The sequence below is a fragment of the Dipteris shenzhenensis genome, chromosome 23 (assembly GCF_047967505.1).
Source record: "Dipteris shenzhenensis isolate YYH24624 ecotype China chromosome 23, Dip_SZ_1.0, whole genome shotgun sequence".
NCBI classification, from domain to species: domain Eukaryota; kingdom Viridiplantae; phylum Streptophyta; class Polypodiopsida; order Gleicheniales; family Dipteridaceae; genus Dipteris; species Dipteris shenzhenensis.
This window is the reverse complement of record NC_141618.1, coordinates 44,581,945-44,600,747: the sequence shown is the minus strand read 5'-3', so window position 1 is coordinate 44,600,747 and position 18,803 is coordinate 44,581,945. Positions and strand designations below refer to the sequence as shown.

At 41.9% G+C, this 18,803-nt stretch overlaps 1 protein-coding gene across 2 annotated transcripts; it reads right to left on the bottom strand.

Annotated features, from left to right (window-relative positions):
- Positions 1 to 4,502: 4,502 nt before the first annotated feature.
- LOC147887438 (inorganic pyrophosphatase TTM1-like) lies at positions 4,503 to 10,375 on the bottom strand. 2 transcript variants are annotated; one of them, XM_087394476.1, is made up of 14 exons: positions 9,902 to 10,375; positions 9,574 to 9,795; positions 9,068 to 9,453; positions 8,370 to 8,484; positions 7,960 to 8,155; positions 7,559 to 7,672; positions 7,178 to 7,351; positions 6,619 to 6,813; positions 6,377 to 6,499; positions 6,054 to 6,175; positions 5,879 to 5,914; positions 5,648 to 5,768; positions 5,293 to 5,565; positions 4,503 to 5,201 (listed from the first exon to the last, which is right to left on the bottom strand). In XM_087394476.1, the coding sequence occupies exons 3-14, from the start codon at positions 9,408 to 9,410 to the stop codon at positions 4,962 to 4,964; spliced, it is 2,052 nt and encodes a 683-aa protein (XP_087250602.1). In that variant the 5' UTR covers positions 9,411 to 9,453; positions 9,574 to 9,795; positions 9,902 to 10,375; the 3' UTR covers positions 4,503 to 4,961. The 2 variants fall into 2 exon arrangements, with proteins under 2 accessions (XP_087250602.1, XP_087250603.1); XM_087394477.1 differs by having other exon boundaries at positions 5,648 to 5,741.
- Between the last annotated feature and the right edge of the window lie 8,428 nt (positions 10,376 to 18,803).

Sequence of the window (18,803 nt, the reverse complement as noted above, 5' to 3'; positions counted from 1 at the left end):
ATTGTGTACCCTAGTTAGGAGGGGGGGTGACATAGTAATGATCTCAGCTATTGGTCTTTCTATGTGTAAGCCTTGGTTCTATTAAAGTTTGACAGTGTGTGATGGTTTCAACTATTGGTCCCAAGCTAACTAAGGGGATAGTTGTGACACATGAGGTGTTCACTACTAGGCCGCCTCTTTGCAGTATTGCGCTGGAGTTAAGATTGACTACTTCTTACCGAGGGTCTCAATGTCTTCGCTCTAAGGAGGGGTTGTTAGGGTATTTCGGAGCTTGTAGTGTGAATAAGGTTCTAGATTGTGTGTTAGTTTTTGAAAATGGTTGTGGTTCTATATCTTGTGTGAGCTTGAAGTATCAAGTGGATTGTTGAGAATAGATTGATTTGTGTGTGACATCATCTACACGACATTTTCTATCATATTAGTAAGGTTCTCCTCACTTAGATCATCAGAGATGTGTGTGTGTGGGAAGATAGGGCATCCTCTACCAGTAAAATGAGGCACCATTATACTTGCAAATTTATCAATCAATTCATGAGTTAGTTTCCCTTTTGTAGCTTCCTACATTCACCATTCTTGTAGACCCTAAACAAAGAGATGAAATCCCAAAAGCATCTTATGCAAATAACTATCAATCGACTAAAAGGTTCACAAGCCTCATGGGACAAACTATAAAAGGGATACATGTCCATAGATTTCATTTCACTTGTTCATACATAAGTCAAATGCCTAGCTAATCAAACTATAAAAGAAATACATGTCCATAGATTTCATTTCACTTGTTATACATAAGTCAAATATCTAGCTAATCAAACTACGGGTTAACCCCTCCTCTTATTAGGTCCCATGACCCCCTATGGTGTCTATAACACTTATCACATGACCAATATAACATTACTAGTAACACGCCCTCACTTTCAAGTGGAATACAATTTGGAGCTTCATTCTAATTTTTTATGGAATTGCAGTATCAAAAAAGGAATTTGTCATCATTCTATTAATCAAATGGCGCATAAAGATCCCCCCCTTGAAAAATTGAGGGTCCATTCCCTTACCTTCTAGTTAGAGCCTTGAAAAGTAATGGCCCACACACACATGTTCCCTATAAAGACAATCACCCTTTCCCATTTACTTGTTATTTATTCTACAAACCTCTACTTATCATTAAAATTTCACTTATATTAAGCGATCACCTTTTGCATCATTGTGATATCTTACCATTTCTCAAAGAGCAACGAATTGCTTGTGACCCTCCATTGATCCTCAATGTCCCACAATATTAATTGTTGCCTTTACAATATTAATTTTCTTCACATAGAATGTGCTCTCTCGACCAAGAGGTGAATTGGTCTAAGAGTATGCCTTGATGACATACATAGTCAATTATGTGTAACTATTGTTTTTGTGATCCTTATTACAATCGCAACATACCTATGTTTCAAATTGTTCCCCTAGCTTGTGTCTACCAACAAATTTTATGCATCACTTCTAATTAAATATTACATTGGTGGTCATTACATTCTAGTCATTAATTTTCATCCTAAAACTAGGTGAAATCGTAACTCGACATGTATAAATCAAATGTTTGGTTACAATAGGTATCCCCAGATTGAATTTGGAGGCGATTAATTAATTTGTTTATGGGAGGAAGGGGGAGTGGGATGGGAGGGCTTGAATTAAATAAAGGAGGAAGGGGGGAGGGCAATAATTAGAGGGGGGAGGGGCAATCTCACACATGGGGATGGGAGAGGTTGATTTAAATAAGGGAGGGGCATTAAAGAGGGAGGGACACATGAGATTACTTATGAAGGACGTAAGGGAGGAAGGCTTTATAATACTATTATAATGAACTAGTCATGTTATATTACTTTGTAGCTTGATGGTAGGTCTCACGCTTTGGAAAAGGAAGGTTTTGAGTTCAAATCTTTTCTTGAAAATTTGGAGAAGCCCCCTTGCACATAGTCTATGCATAAATAAATTAATCCATAGATAAACATGGGTTAATCAAGCCTCTACTCACCACAACTAAATGAAAATGGTAGGAGAGGTGAATAGGAGGTGTGAATCCCACCTTCACATAGAAAAGAAGAATATTCATGTTCAATGAAAACAATTATTTGACATTGCATGAAAGCATATTGGACAAAACATATTTTGAAAATAGTTGTATTAATGAGTCTTTAGACTATAGATTAAGCAAAATGCAAACATTATAATTTGTTGCAATAATATGCAAACATTATAATGTGCAACAAATCAAAACTTCTTTTAAAAACTAGATTGTCATGATGCATTAGAGGTTGTGTACTTAGGGATGCAATTAGGGCTGGAAACTGAAGGAAAATGCAAGTTGCATAAGTTAGACTGTAGCTAGGATGCAATGATGAGATGTGGACGTCGTTAAAAAGGAGTTGATGTGGGATCAAGTGTGATTAGAAATGGGTGTATCCAACTCCAATATGACTTGAAATAAATGCATGTACTCTCAACTTTCAAACAAGGAGTCAAGACACTACAAGCTTTTCTTAAATAGAACACACGAAAATACTCAACAAGTGTGTATTGCAAGCTTCACTAGAGCATGTCATGTGAAATTATTCAACGAGGGTACGTACCTCAAGCAACATGTAAGGTTTGAACAAGCAACTCAAGTGGTAGACGAAAATAAAACTACAAGTTTCAAACTTTACATTCATACATTCATACACGCATTACAGTGTATCTCCTTTGCCTTCATCTCTTTCATGGGACCTATTTCATTATGTGCACAAATTTTGGCATTATTCCTAAATAAATATTGCATTGGTAGCCCTTAATACTCTAGTCATTGTCTTGGGTACATATATAAATGGCTTTGATGATGTCTAAACATACATCAAGTACTTAGTCAATAGTTGTAATTCTCCTGGCTCTACTATTAGTTATCACCTAAACTCTCACAACATTCCACCATTGTAATCAAATCCTTTGACTACATTTAACTCTAACTTTAAGTAAAATTCAACCATTGCAACATCTATTACCTATGTCAAGATCAATGATCTCATTAAGCAATTTTAGAGTTGACTAGGATTTAAAGAAAAGTTCTAAAAAACCCTCTCTCTCTCTCTCTCTCTCTCTCTCTCCAATGTATATGAGAATATAATATCATTACATCTTCATGTTTGAAATACGAAGAATATTGCTTATTCAACTAATTGATTCTCATACAAAAGCACAAAAACAAAAACATATGTCAATTTTCATCCAAAACTATGTTCTAACTTCATGATTGTTGGAATTCATGATTGTTGGACTACCAAGAGGCAACCTAGGACACACTGAGTGCAAGGGATCCCAATGTGCCAATATATCCAAGGGGACTCCTTTGCTTGTGAGATTAATTTACCAAATGCTACGTGTTACACAACATTCACTAGCCCCCATGAATAAACCATGCTTCACACCCAAATGAGGGGTTAAGGTCATGACCTCTAACACCTTCCTAGGAACTAAACCTGATGCAAACAAATGCACCGACTAGTTAAACCTGACCACAACCAAGCCACACAAGGCCAAGCCAATCAAGCGCCAACCGCCACCAAATGCCATACAGTTAGCATATTTGCCAAAGACCAAAAGAGCGTGTGTCAAGGAGTTGAGAACCGCTACCACTGCGATAAACACAAATCATGTCGCACTGAGCCGTTGAACGAATCATGACAATCTACCACCAACCACATGGCAAAGGACCGCACCAAAATCCACCACAAACTGCAGTTTGATTGATTACTCTAATACCATGTTGGGCTACCAAGTGGTAGATGCTGACTACAAGGGGCCCCAATCAAAGTATATCCAAGGTCCCCAAGGGGACTCCTTGGCCTATGGGATTAATATCCCACATACCACATGTCAACACCCCTACGTGCCCTTGCGAAGAAACCACGCTCCATGCCCAAACAAGGGGTGAAGGCCACCACCTCCAACAATGATTAGTGCACACTTATCCATTCATATCAAACTAGCCAAGCTAATCCTATAGAAGAACCACGGTTGGGTCAAAGCTTGCAATAGTAAGAGGTTCCTTGGAAAGAGGTAATAAAAAATCTTGGAATATCAAGGATAAAAAGGACAAACTCTCCATGGATATATAAAGCTTCAAAAGTCATATTATATTAGTTTGTTTGGGCAGGGAATTCACTACATGCTTTCAAGCCTCGAGGTAGTTTTTACTGATGGGAATTCCAATAGTCACAAGGCTTGAATTCTTGAAATGCATGAGTGAAAAGGGTGAATACATGTATGCTTTCCATGAAGTGGCATTAAATAAATCTTCATATACTTGATAAAATTATAAAAATTATAGTATGTAACCTTAAACATGCCATACAGCTAAGAACAAAAATGAAGGTGATGAGATTATTAGCTTCTCCTTTGCAACCATGGAGAAAAGGACTCACATTTGAATCTTCCATGCTCTTTCAATGTAACACATCTAAAGGTTCGAGTTACAAGGAGGTATATTATCTTCACGATAAGCCGTTTTAGAACGCAGCTTTGTTAATAGGGAAAGCATAGGCCAAAATCCATTTGAATTTGTTAGATGTCAGCCATGGTAATCCTCTAGACTGTCCCCAGCTAATCGTCAGCTAAGTTCTAGCATTAACATCATATCCACTCCAAGAATCTATACAACTTGACAACTGGTCAGACAGCCGGCTTAACCCCACGTAGCATCCATATGCTATTAAGACCATTCAATCTACAGAATGCTCAGCTTTAAATCTAGGGATCAATATCCACAATAGCTTTAGTTACAATGGGTCCAAGAATTTAAAAATCACCGAGACCCAAAGAACTAAATCTGTGATTCCACCATGCAAATCCTAAGAGCCTTGACTCCATTTGCGATTATAGTCCTTTATTAGCATAACCATGCAAGGATGCATTGGATTCCTTTGAAAACAATTTGCTCCTTTTAGTCACCTGGAAGTCCTTATTGTAGCAATGCCAGCCAAACCACCCACTCCCAAAATCACTAGCCCCACAGCAGTAATCAGCCCTAAATCAGTTGTTTTTGTTTTACCCAAGAAGTTTTCCCACCATCCACGTGTTTCATTCCGCCTATGCTGTGCAGCAATGTTTGAGTTTTGATGCAGAAAATTGCTTACAACATCAAGCTGGGTTGTAAGATGACGCTGGCCTCGTGCCAGTATCCTCAACTGCAAAAACACATGGCTAATTAATAAGCTTGTGAAATTAATAAGACAGATGAAGGCCGCCTCCTTGATAGAGGATGAGACATGAAACTACCTCTTCAATAACAGGGGATTCTATAGATGGGGCTGTGTTTGAAGTAACCACTGGCGGAGAATGACCATTTCCCATACCAAAACCATTCATATGGCCATTTGCATATATACAAGCACTTCCATTCCCAAAAGAGCCGGCTCCAATGGAACCCTGTCTAGTTTGTGTGAGACAAACACAGGAAGACAGTTTTGTTTGTATCTCTCCAAGTCGTGATAAAAGCTCATCTATTCTGTCATTAAGGCCTGTCATCTGTTCTGAAATCCGCATATAACCCTAAAAGAAACCATATTTTTGTAAGCACACATCAAGTGGATATCATGGGCAGCAACAATACAGGCTCTACTAGACTCTTTACCTGATCCCCATGTAAGGATGGTGGTGAATCGGGACCCCTGTCATCTGTCCTCTTCCCATTTGTTTCCCCCCATACAGACTGCTGCTTCCGTGATCTATGTTGCACATGTTCCATGGACAGACTGAGAAGCCATTGCATAAGGTTATGAACATGCAGTGATATCTACCTTTCCCCCTTAAGCTTATGGCACTTAACAAAGGCAATTGATGTAACTGCAAGACTTCAACTCACCTGATCGAAGTATCCTTGCTTGTGTTCCTCGTCCAGCTGACACAATAAGATCAATGCGACTAATGTAAAACACTATGTGTATCTTATAAAATGCAGCCATATGTACAAGCACAACTGCACAAAATTCAATTCAGATAGCATCTAACTCCTACAATCATCTACACGAGATCTATACCTTCTGCTATAAAGGTTTCTAACTCCGGGTGTGGCTTCCGATATCCATGAAAATGATGGCATTGGACTTGAAGCTGGTGTATCGTTTATGCTAAGCTTAGTCTTCAAGTCATCAGGAAGTGCCTATAAAAAAGGCAAGGGCTAAACTTGTTCATAACAAATTAAAGTAGCACAATCATTATGCTCATGCTATCAAAGAATTGGAGCACCACTTAGATTTACTCCCCGACTGAACCAGAATTATAACAACCTAGCAGCCTGAAAGTAGAGCCCACCATTACCAAAACCAAACCGGATAGAAACACGGCTATTAAAAACACCTACCATGACTTCAGCAGTAAGTTTCTCCAATTGAATCTGCTCAATATAAGGATGTGGCACATATGAACCGTCCAAACCTAGTTTTTTGGCAGCTTCTCCTACCAGTACCCTATCTTTACCTTGCACCTGTTCACCAGAATGGAACAATAAAGAGAGAAGATTCTATTTTAGTGTGTGTGAATATACATTGCTTTGTCTCATATTCAAATGCACCGGCAATTGTGTCACAGAATTCAAAAACATACCTGAATGAATTTTTGCTGCAGAAGTTCAAGCTTATCGATCTTCACACATATGAATTCATCTGTGTATACTTTACTCACTCGCTTTAATATTTTTGCGATGGTGTAACCAAGTGCCATTAAACCTCCAAGAAGCCGCACACTAACCTCAAAGGTTATTCGCGGTGATATTATGAATGGATTATCTGTCAACCATTCCTACAGAAAACATACATTACAATAAAAGAGTTATTTGCAGCAAAAGAATTTCCCAGGCATTTGTACAGAACATACATTCCGATCAAACACAAAAGAAATGCCAGATACTCTACAAAGCTCTCATATCCCAGGGACAACACTGCTATCCTCCAATACCACAACAAAGGACTTAATACACAATTGGCCAATTTCTTTGAGATGGATCTTAATCTCTGTGTTCTGATATCAAGTAAAGATAGTTAACCCAAGACTGTAAACGGGGGAATCCATTTGAAGAGGATAGGAATACCCCAAGGTACCTGATATACAGTTCACTCAAAGCATACATTGACGATTTTTTTGAAAAATGGAAAAGGATAACAACCTCAAACATAAGACTGTACTTTGCGTCCCTGTTACGCATTCTGAGGTATGATTGGCACGTTTCTGGATCTTCACCAGGCGGCAGAAGGTAGATATCATAAGTCTCTTCTGTTGCCTCAGTACAGTTGGGCATGAGAACGTCTCTGATCTGTTCTTCACTCACAATATGTGAGGACTGCAAACAAGAACCATAAAAGGCATCCTGGGTTCAATCAAACCGCGAAAAATGCTTACAAATGTATTAAGAACCAGTAAGGTGGACAACGCAGGCAATAATTGTTAAAGCTAACTGTCTTTTACTTGATGTTCAGAGACCAATTCATAAAATGTACTTTCTTAAAGCCACACAACCACTTAATAAAAGCAAAAAAGAGATCTATACCTTTAAAATGTATGTTGGACTTTGCAGGCCAGAAAAAGGGTTAAATTTGTTAATTATTCTAATGTGTGCGGTCTCCAGATCTGGTTCAATAAATGCCTTGTACATTGGATAGACCTGTAGACAGACATGATATAAGAGCCTGATAGAGTTAGAGAGAGATTCACCTTACAGATAGAAGTTCCATATGTCCACAAACAGGGCACATATCTATTTCATTTCTTTAACCAGCAATGCCCTTTTTGGTGAAATTCTCTTAGCAGAAGCCCAACAAAAAATTAGTCCTAGTTATTCCCTTTTTGGTGAAATTCTCTTAGTATGTGCTGCAGAAGTCCAGTAATAAAACATTAGTCCTAGTTGTTAAGGACTTGACAGATCTGCCTTTGACGAAGTAACTAACACACCGTTTCCGAAACTTGTTGGATGATATCTTCTGGAGCTTGACCAGACCTGTTGATGTCACGAAGTACCCGTTTGACAAGATCAAAGTGGACACCTCCAGTGACAGAAACACGAAGATCAAGAAGAGGGCGAAGCTTTTCACTCAAAGCATATATGCCTTCTATGATGACAATACGAGAATAGGGAACTTCAACCCTCCTGCATAAAAGAACAACACGAACATAAATTAAAAGACACATTTCTGCAGTTATTCAAGTTGCATGAGTAAACCAATGAAAACAGTAGAAACATCGTCCATAGAATGCATCCTCATCGCCCACTCCCAGTTCTTTTCTTATGAATAAACCCCCCCTTTCCCTTGTCATCTACAGAAATGCACATATGAAAGCCCTGAAAAAGCTGCAGATCAAACCTGTAACCTGTGCGACAGCTTGATTTGAAGTCATAAATAGGCACATCAATAGACTTGCCTGCCTTCAAATCACTGATATTTTGGAGGAGGAGATCATAATCTGTTAGCCTTGGATCTGCAAAAATTAATGAAAACCTTCAGCTCTTATGTCCACTTTCATGATTGGATTAAACTAAAGCCCCATGTCCTCTTGCCCTACGAAATCCTGCAAGCATCGCTTCTGTGAAAAATCCTTCCCAGCTGTCCTCAGATAAAACTCTTTAACATTGCATTTCCTTCCTTCTGATCGACAAAAGAAAACAATGCAGTTACTCTTGTTCCTTTAATTTAAAGTTTTGGATATTTTCCTGAGATTTTGAACCTAAACTGGATAAGGACGTTATCTATTAAACACAGTGGTTCTATTAGTATCACTATTCATTGATCAAACAAATTGGTTTGAGGAGCCTGAAAGTTACAGGGGATTTTTAAAAAAGGACACTCTTACTGCTGCTATGGGGCAACCCCAAGCTGGCATAGTGTTAGTCTCAGAAAACGCATAAGAAACGTCATGAAAGTCAACCACAACAAGCACAAACCAACCTGGTAACCATGCACTCGATTACCTCGAGCATTTACAACCCAAACCTCTAAAAGAAAAAATCAAGTAGGCATAAGAAAGCAGAATAAAGATCATATGACAAATTTGAAGAGCTTACCATCAAAATTACCATCCACAATGCGACTGCTATCATTATAATTGTCCATTGAGATGAGAGTGATGCCTGGCATAAACTTGCTGACCTTCTCCGAGAAAACTGTTTTACCTGCACCTGAAGGACCCGCCAACCCAACTAAGACCACCCCTTTGATATTCTGTGCTAGGAGCTGGCAAGCACGTATGAACAGGAAGAAGCCCTTCTCAAAAGACAGAGAATCGGGGATCCTGTCGATCTCATATCCGTCACTATCTTGTCTTTTCACCAATCGCAACTGATCCTTCAGAAGACCCTGCCTCTTCTGTTGATATGTTAAGCTCCTCACCAGAGCATCCATGGCCATCTTAAAATGGGCAACTGTGTTATCCCTCTGCTTATTCAGCGACCTGCTTGTCAACAATGCAGATACCAAAAACGTTAAAAGCCGAGTCTTGAGGGTTGCAAAACGACAGCGCGAAGGTTTACGAGAAAAAGATGTCTATGAATGTCAGATGGCAATAGTTCACCTATTTATAGATCGCGATGGCAGCAAAACACGTTTGGCGACGCGGAGATGACTCAACTTGCTCTATCTACCGCGACATATGAGAAAGAGGGCTGTGGCCAAGCTGCGGTGCACCAACCCAACAAAAACTTCCCAATGTCTGGTTTAATCCGTATTGATTGCAGCAATAATCGCCCAAACATGCACTCCGTAACAGAAACGAGAAGGCGCCGTTGCGATGGGGCTACATCAACCGACAAAAGCGTACCCATTTCAAAAGAAATATTAAACAAAGACCCGCAATAATGTATATCACCAAAAACAGTACTGAAATTCATGTATAGCAATACCTAAACGTTCGCAGGACGGTACCGCATTCCAATATTTAACATAAAACAATGGATACACCGCGTTTCTTCGCATCAGGCAAGGAGGAAGAAAAGAAGGGGCGATCGCGAAGCTTGATAACGGAAGTGTTGGAAGGCAAAAGCGCAGAGCAGAGCAGAGAGGAAGGTTCCAATGGGAGTTTTGCATGAAATCAACCAAGAAAAGGAGCCGGAAACTAGAAGACAGGCATGCGCGACAGAGGAAAAAGAAGAGCAGACGGCAAACCGTGAACAGCGAGGGGACCTGGGGAGGGAGGAGAAGAGCAGAGGAAGTTTCGACGGATTGGGGGGCGATCAAACCGATCGAGGGGAGGGAAAGTCGGTAGGAATCGATGAAAAGCGATGCAGGGATCGATCAAATCAACGGAAAGTGACGATTTGGAGGCAATTTTGGGAAGAAATCGTCGATTGTGCCGCAGATTTCCGTCCACTTTTTCGTCGTTGCTTCTTCTTCTTCTTCTTCTTCTTCTTCCGGAAATTCCCTCCCTCTTTCTTCTCTCTTTTTTTTTTTCCTCCTTTTTTGAAAAAACACAAAAACGAATAATATCTTTTCCCCCTTCCACGTCACCCCTCCACGTGCCCTCCCCCCTCCCCTCCACGTCAGCCTTGGCACACTTTTTCCCCTCCCACCTATTGAGACTCTGTCTCTCTATCTCTCTCAGGTCACCGAAGAAGATTCTCTGACTTTCGCAAGCTTGCCTTCCCTCTGTCACATTCTCCCGCCCAAAAAAGGTGGACAATCAGGAGGAGGCCTTCCTATAGCTCTGGACCATTCATTCGTTGTTGATAATGGTTGGCAATTGGTCCTGGGACACTTGACTTGCCGCCATTTGGTTGGAGATGGTGACCCTTTCATGAGCCCCCACCTCATGGAAGCTCACACAACTAATTGCCACAACGTCTTCTCAGAACAACCACCCTACACTATCGATATCTCACCCCATGCAAATGCCGTGTTGCTTCCACAAGCCTAGTACTTGCATGATTGTTGACGAGCAAGGATCTTGATGGTGTAGCAATACAAGCCTCAACTCTAAACATTGGAAGTTAGTTAAAGTGAAGGCCCAAGTTTTGGTACTAAATCGTGCCTTCTAGCTAGAGCCATAATAGACTAGCCACCCTCCCACAATACCACTAGCTCCCAGCTACATCTTGAAACCCTCAACTTGCCCAAAAAGAAGAATTTTCAAATATTGCTTCACCTTCATTGATGCTAGATGGAATTTTCAACACCAAGATGTACTTTGGAAAAGGTAGTACACGATTCTTCTTGTGCAATGCCCAATGATTCATTTAATTGATCAAACCTCAATCCACCAACTTGGTCCACCCAAGTTCGCGTAGCAAAAAAGGGACTCATATTACAGTAAGCTTGGGCCCACCCTTTGCAGAATCTCATGACTTCCTTTGGTGACATAAATGAGCAACTAGAAAAGGCAAGCCCTAATGAAGAAGCATCTACGTTGAATTAAAACACTTGAATTTTCCAATGTAAGGAGAGTCACTTTTACATGGGAAATATCCAAATCAAATAGAAAAGCCGGAAAGGACATCGGAACATCTTTTACCAACTTAATTAATTCTCTCGTGACTTTTTGCCTTAGTAGCAGATAGAAAGTTAGACTTGGGTTAGCATTTTCAAGGTATTATTCATTAAAGACTAGGTTGGTTGCTTAAAACATGTCACTCTTTTTTAAATAGGGGTTCACCCATTTTTAAAGAGGGTCATATTATGATTAAATTATTCACATGTTTCCTCGAGCAAGGATGGAACGGTACTACCACTGATTCTAATTTCCAAGAAGAGAGTGAAAACATGCTTTTAGAACCTTCTTTTTTTCTTTGTTGACCTTCCCCATCCTCACACCATGGGTTGCATGCTTGTTGGTACCTTAAGGTGTGCATGTGCTAGTGTAGAGGGAACGAGTGCAATGCCTTGTTCGCTCCTCCTATGCTCTATTCATAGCCAAGTGTCCCTAGCTCTAGTGAAAAATTTTGCAAGTCAATGCATGCATGCATGAGGGGATTATGTCCCTAAACTTGCACATGATAACCAATGCTGTGTCCTAGTAGCAAGAATATCCTATGTCCAACCTTATAGAGCGCCACCAGCATCCCACCATCACCGTCATCTCACTTCCAAATTTTCATCGCTTTCCAGCATAAAAAAGGAATAGAAAGTTGATCTCAATAAACCTTCATTAGCAAATCAAAAGTGGTGGAGCATGTGAGTCTAGCCAAAAGAAGCACTCTAATGAGAAAATGCATTACATGATTATCGTGCATAATGATCTATTTGCATATGAGGTCATATTTACTAAAAGCTTATGTTAGCACATTGGTTTATCTATGTCAATATCTTCTATAGATACCCATAAAAAGGCTTATGTTAGCACATTGGTTCATCTTTGTCAATATCTTCTACATGTACCAATAAAGAAGCCATTATTGTATCGGATCTTGGGCCCCCCTTTAAATAATCTAGAATTATCACTTGATCAATTTGCTCCTTTTTCCTCTTATGACACTAGAATGAAAGGTTCTTTGGATCAGTACAATAAGTATCGAGGGGGGTTGCTTCAAGCATACGAAAAAAAAAAAGTTTGTTGATCTTATAACATTTCATCAAAGATGGTGCTACATCCAACTTGAACAACAAAAGATGAATTGCTTCACATCAAAGGGAAAACTATTCATGTGATGGGATTTGGACCAAGAAATGGATTTTCTTAAAATAAAGAATGTCATGCTTCACAAATAACGCCCAATCTTTTTTTTTTGGGTGATGAATGACAATCTACCATACTAGCTTTCAGAAGAAAGATGAATTGCATTAATATTTTAACAATCTTACGACATGCCTTCAATTGCATTGAATGCTTAGAATGCATCCTAATGTTTTCAAACCCTTTCTTCTAGAAGGTATCTTAAAATAGCAAACAAGGCTCCATACACAATCTAAAGACCATAAAATTCAAAGAGAAGCTCTTAACGCTACGACTCTTATATCATTATTATATTGAATGGAACACATCTAAAGGGTGGCAGTGTCTCCATCAGTGCCATTATTTTTCAAGGACTAACATAATTTGGACCCACCATTTTAAAAATAAGCTAATGATTTAGCTCTGCCCAGCAGAGGGTAAACCATGTCCATAAAGTCAATGGGCTTTATCAATGTGCCTACCAACCTTCATATCTTTGGAGAAAAGTGTAGCTTTGATAGTGTGGAATATATTTTGGATCACAAAGAAAATGGAAAAAAGTTGAGAGGACCATCATTTGAGAAATTCTTCACACTTGCACAACCAACCTACATGTACACGAAACTCACACATAGCATAGGAAAAAGTCACACTTGTACTATATGGTTGGAGGGTGCATTGACTATATTTAAGTGCTTTCAACATAGTCATCACATTCTTGACCTTATTCACCATAAAAAAAGAGTGCATCTAGGGGTCTTAAGTCTTTATTAAGTGGATTTATAACCCACAATGCATGAGGACTCTCTTCATAGCACACATGTTTATAAGAACCTACTCCCGTGGGTCTGTTCCTCGACCCAGGCCGCCCCAGCTATTGAGCTCTAAGGGCTTAGGGCCTTGCTCGCATTCAGCTCGCAGTAAGGCCATGCCCATCTTGTTCCTTGCCAGCCCAATCCCCACCAAGAACCAGGCCCCTCCTCGCCAATAGTAGGCCGGCTCTTGCACTTCTATGGCTGTACCTGTTGCTTATCTGACGGTGAAAGAAGAACTTTGACAATTGTGGGTATCAAGGGTGCTACCATAGAGACCCTCTAGCTAGATCAAAGGTCGCCATCAAAGAATCGAATCATTGGGATTTGTAAAAAGCTGCACCGCCTGCTTAACAGCGGGAAAACAAAGAAGGTGAAGAGAGAAGGAAAGCACGTATAAGGAAGGTACGCCCAAAATGCTATGATCACATCACTACCTAGGTATAGTCTCTAAGGCTCGACCTTCAACAAAATGAAGAAGGCGTTGGAGAAAGGGCCGCTCGAAAAGCTTGCTTCCACCACCCACACCTACTCGAACTGCATGGGAGCTCCATGGCGAGCAAAGCAGGCTAAAGGCTCCTCGCGGGAGAGAAGCGTTGCACCCACCGAACCTAGCACACTATCCAAAGACTCCAGTAGCCCATACACAACCCTGAGAAATAGAGAAATAGTTGAAGCAAAATCCCGAGGGGATCCATTGAATGAGAAGACGGCAATGAAGATCCAAATTGTATTCCAAGTGAACATAATTCTTCTACAAACTTGACCGATAGTTCTGAGTACAAAGATGCTGGGAATGAACTTCAGGTGTTAACTTATTTCACTCCTTCCAAAACCTTTATCCCCACTACATATGACATGCATTTGGCTACTCAGACTGCAAAACCCCTTGGTTAGGGCAACACAATTTGATGGGAAGAAAGGGCGAGACCCATAAAACCATGTCGAGAAGTTCAAGATCCGTTGGGTTGCTAGCAGATTCTAGGGGCAATTGAATGATGTGGCAAAGAAGGAACAATTTGCTACTATGGAGGAGAAGACATACGAGTTGGTTCATGCAATATGGGCTGCCACATTTTCTAACTTATAATGAATTGAAGTAGTTAATTTTGAGTAGATTTTGAAAGGAGAACACACCGGAATCGGTGCTTAAATGACTTCAAAATTTGAAACAAAAGCGCTTCTTAGTGGAGTACTATGCTCAGAAATTCAAGAATTTGAACCAGAGATTAGAGGCCTTATGAAGATTAATTAGAATCTTCTTCAAGACAAGGCAAGGTTAGGCAAGTTCGTTGGCCTCAAACCCTCAAGGAGGCAGATCAAGGATTGGATCCAAGCCAGCCTAGCACTAGATGGTGACCACATTTAGGAGGTCACTATCTAAGGACGCGGTGTTTTCCTTCTCCAGTTAGGCTCCAACAGATACCACTCTATCTCTCGTGGAGTGTAGCCCTATCCTCCTAGGATCCCACTTGGTCTATCTCATCCCTTGGTATCATGGCTTCACGGTGGAGGACATGGACTCGACTCGACTCACCATGTTCCTTGCTTCCTAGTGATCCTCTGATTCCCCGAACTTCCGAGTGACTATAGGCCCATCTTATCCTCCATTGGATGAGCGTTTGGCACAGTTTTGGAGCACCTAGCAGAGTCGGAGATGGCAGTGGTGACAGATAATGGGATTCCTCAACCCAGACTCGTGGTAGAGAGCCCATATACCCTCCCAGATGTGATTCTCTTGGAGACTCTGGAGGGGGGTACTTTCTATTAGCACTTGGAGGTTTCAGGCTTACTAGGTGAGTGTTTGAGGTGTAGACAGATGGGGCACCTAGCTCGTGATTGCACATGTGGCTAACACCAGGACTCATCCCTCCCCCCAGGAGACATAGGGACAACATAGCGACAAGAGAGAGGACTCGGAGGCCACCTAAGCGGACGTAGAAAGAGTCTTAGGGACAACAGCCACAGTCGCAAACCCCATGGGGAGATCCTTCGGAGGGTAGATGGACTAAGGTGGGGGCAAAGAAGAGGAGCAAGTGGGCCAAAAAGAATCAACAATCTTGTGCCAACCGTAAGAGGCAAGCACAGACAGCTACGCAGTCATAGGAAGATCCAAATGGAGACCCACAGGTATCACATGATCCAGAGAGGGAGACAATGACCTCAGGACATCCCTCAAATCCCTCTGAAGGAGAGACTCCTCGTCCACAACAGGACCCCCCATCGCAGCCAGAGTTTAGCCAGAGTCGGTGTTAGAGACCCTCAGAGCACCAGGGCCCACCCCCCTCTGAGCTTGGAGGAGGAGCCTTAGAGGACACAAACGCCTCCATTGCAGCATCCTTCCCAAGGGACAATAGACTCCATACAACCTTCTTCTTCCTCTCTCGTGGACCCGCCAGCCTCTTCGTCATTGTAGCCCCCTCTTGTGCCTTCCCCTCCCGCGATGCCTCGGCCTGCTGTTCCTTCCTCGGTGATTACTCTCACTACCCGACCTTCCCCTTTAGCCCTTAGTTTAATCTATCTCTGCAAGTTCAGAGGCCCATTGCTTTTGATTCTTTTTACCACCCTTTGCAAGTACTCTTGTTTGCATGCAAAGTGGACAAGGATGGCTTGTATTTGCTCCATGTGCCACATTAAACATACATTTAATAGTCTTGAGGTCAGCACCTAGATGGCATTCTACACGGTAGGATCCATAGCCCTCAACTTCAAGTAGCTCACCATTGTTATGACCTTTGATCACACTTGGGATATCGGTTTGGTCCAAAAACCACTTCTAAATTGAATGTGACACTTTCGGCACCTGCAAAAAAAACTCACATGTTATTTCAAAATATTCTAATTCTTTTTGCATAACTGTATTACAATACAAATTTCCATCATACCTCAAAGGCATCCAACCACCAAATCTCCTGTTCTGATTGCACACTGAATTGTCTCGCACCATCAAGCTTAGCTTCAAGGTCTAGTATTCTATTCATCATTGTCAATTTAACTCTTTCCAATTTTTGACCTTTGACCACCTCACTTTCATCAAGCTTTAGTACAATCTTCAGAGTACCATTGCATTCCTCCATAGGCATATCATAAAACTTCACCATGGCTTGCGAAACTCTTCGAACATCCATCACAAGTTATTATTGAGTGTCAATTCCAATTCTTTAGTCTCTCCAGCCTTCGTTTTCAAATTTAGTATACTACATACATGTTGGGGCTCACCGACTAAATTAAGTACGCCCAAATTGAGTGCATGCTTGGCCTTATTCCAATTGTTACTTTCTAATTTGTTCCATATATCAGAGAAGTCTAGATCCCCTTGATAAGAATTCTTCATACCTTCAAAAGGCTGGGTCTCTGTAGCAGTGATGTGATTAATACTTGGCTTTCTACAGACCCTTGAGGGCACCTTCGCCAATGAATGGAGATTTCTAGGCTAGCGCTAGGAGATGCCTCGTGGGAGGCTCGTGGGGCCGCGACAAATTCTCATAAACATCCTTTGTCGAAGAGAAAGGCACCAAATCCAATGAGGGTAATAGAGCTCTCTTATCAACTTCACCCATACGCTCCTTATCCTCCCAGTATTCCAAAGCATGACCTTTTTTGCTCAACACTTTCCATGAATGGTCTTCCGATGAAAGCAGCCCCTTCCTTGAGCACCTCGCTAGGTGCTGCAGTAGTAGACCCCGCTTCCACGAGCATGATCAAGGCAAAGACACCTCCATTGACCTCTCCCCAATAGCAAGTCAATGCCCTAGGCAGCTAGGACTCAGCCTCCACTTCCCACAGTTTCGAGGAGCGGGGTCATGTTGATGAGTCCATGAGCCTTCGCATATGTGTTGGGAGGCTGTTATTGCATGAGTTATAGCGGTTGGAACCTTGGAACTATTTGGATATTTTGGATTCTTACCCCATGCCCTTGGAGTTGACCCATTCTGGTCCTACAGCCCCATAAAGGGGGCATTAGTGCAGTAGGATCGAGCACCCACCCGCGAGCACCCACCCGGTTCGGATCCTTCACTTTGCCTCCACAAGAATGGAGAAGTGGACACCAGAGCTCTTTGACGTGATGATGGAGCACTAGATTTACCAAATGATGGATCATTGGATGGGACCTCAAGGCATGGACCTCTAGCTTGGTCACGGAGGTTCTGCGTACTTCCAGCTTGGCTTCTCTATAGCGAAGCCAGGGTCAGTACGCCTAGTTGTAGCAGTGATCTGCCTGCCATTGGAGAGGGCTCTATCACAACCTCATTATTGGACCCTCTAGCAGTGCGTTGACCTCTTCGACGTAGATGTCTCCATGCAGTATTGGGCATGCAGGGTAGAGATTGAGCCAGTGGCGACTCTGGTTCGTCGCGGCACATGAACATAGATTACTCTCCCTCCAAACCTCCGATGAAGTCGTTGTAGTTCTGCCCTCCCACGCACAGGCGAGCCTTGTTCATTGCTGCCCCTTCCCCATGAGTTTGACCACAGTGAGTTGGAATGTGCATGGCCTTCAATACCGTGCGTGCAATCAGCCCCACAATACTTGATTCTCCGTCAGGTACTGTAGCGAGATCAAGTAGGTGGACCAATAAAATTTCTCTTGATCTAGGAGCACAGGTTCTCCACATCAAACATCACATGCCGTCACCACTGGGAGGAGCCGAGAGGTTTGGTCCCCAGTAGTGGGCATGAGCGAAGGGGTCTGCATCTCAGCATCCCAGGCGGTAGCCCCAGACATTTTTGTGCAAGGTGAGCTCATTCCAAGCTGTGCAGTCTGGATGGGCCTTCAGGTAGGAGAGACTCAGATTGGTGTCTTGAGCATGTACGCACCCGGTGCAGATAGCACCACCTGGCTTTCTGGCGACAACTCACAGATTGCCTCCCAGAGGTTGGACTCATGGATTGTTGGAGGGGACTTCAATAATCTTGATTTCCTAGAGGATAAACAGGGAGGAACCTCTTTTATAGAGATGCTAGTAGGGGAGAGGAGTACTTGGGAGTATTTCATCTTTGTGATCCATGGTAGGGAGCTCTGGCGATGACAGCTTGAGTTTTCTAGGACCTCGGGAAGCCTGCGGTTCTCCTTCTACCACCAATGGAGACAGGATGGATTGCTAGAGCGTCTGGATGGATTCTACATAAGGGATTGGGCTGTACTACGTGGTGGCTCTTGGGTGTCCTCTGAGCCTATGAAGAAACCAATGGATTTAGTCTAGTGGATTTAGTCCAAAAAGGGGTTCGTTTTTCATATGTTCCTTTCTAGGAGGCGGACATAAGCATGGACCTGTAAGAGATCCTTGAGCTCACTACAGCCTTCTATAGCTAGCTTTTTAAGTTAGAGGAGGTATCGCCCACCACCAT

Excerpts from the sequence above, each read along its gene's own strand:
- LOC147887438 (XM_087394476.1), bottom strand. The coding sequence starts at position 9,410 with ATGGCCATGGATGCTCTGGTGAGGAGCTTAACATATCAACAGAAGAGG. Across the intron at positions 8,485-9,067 it reads TGTGGATGGTAATTTTGATG|ATCCAAGGCTAACAGATTAT; the intron begins GTAAGCTCTTCA and ends TAATTTTTGCAG. Across the intron at positions 7,352-7,558 it reads GTCCAACATACATTTTAAAG|TCCTCACATATTGTGAGTGA; the intron begins GTATAGATCTCT and ends TCTTGTTTGCAG.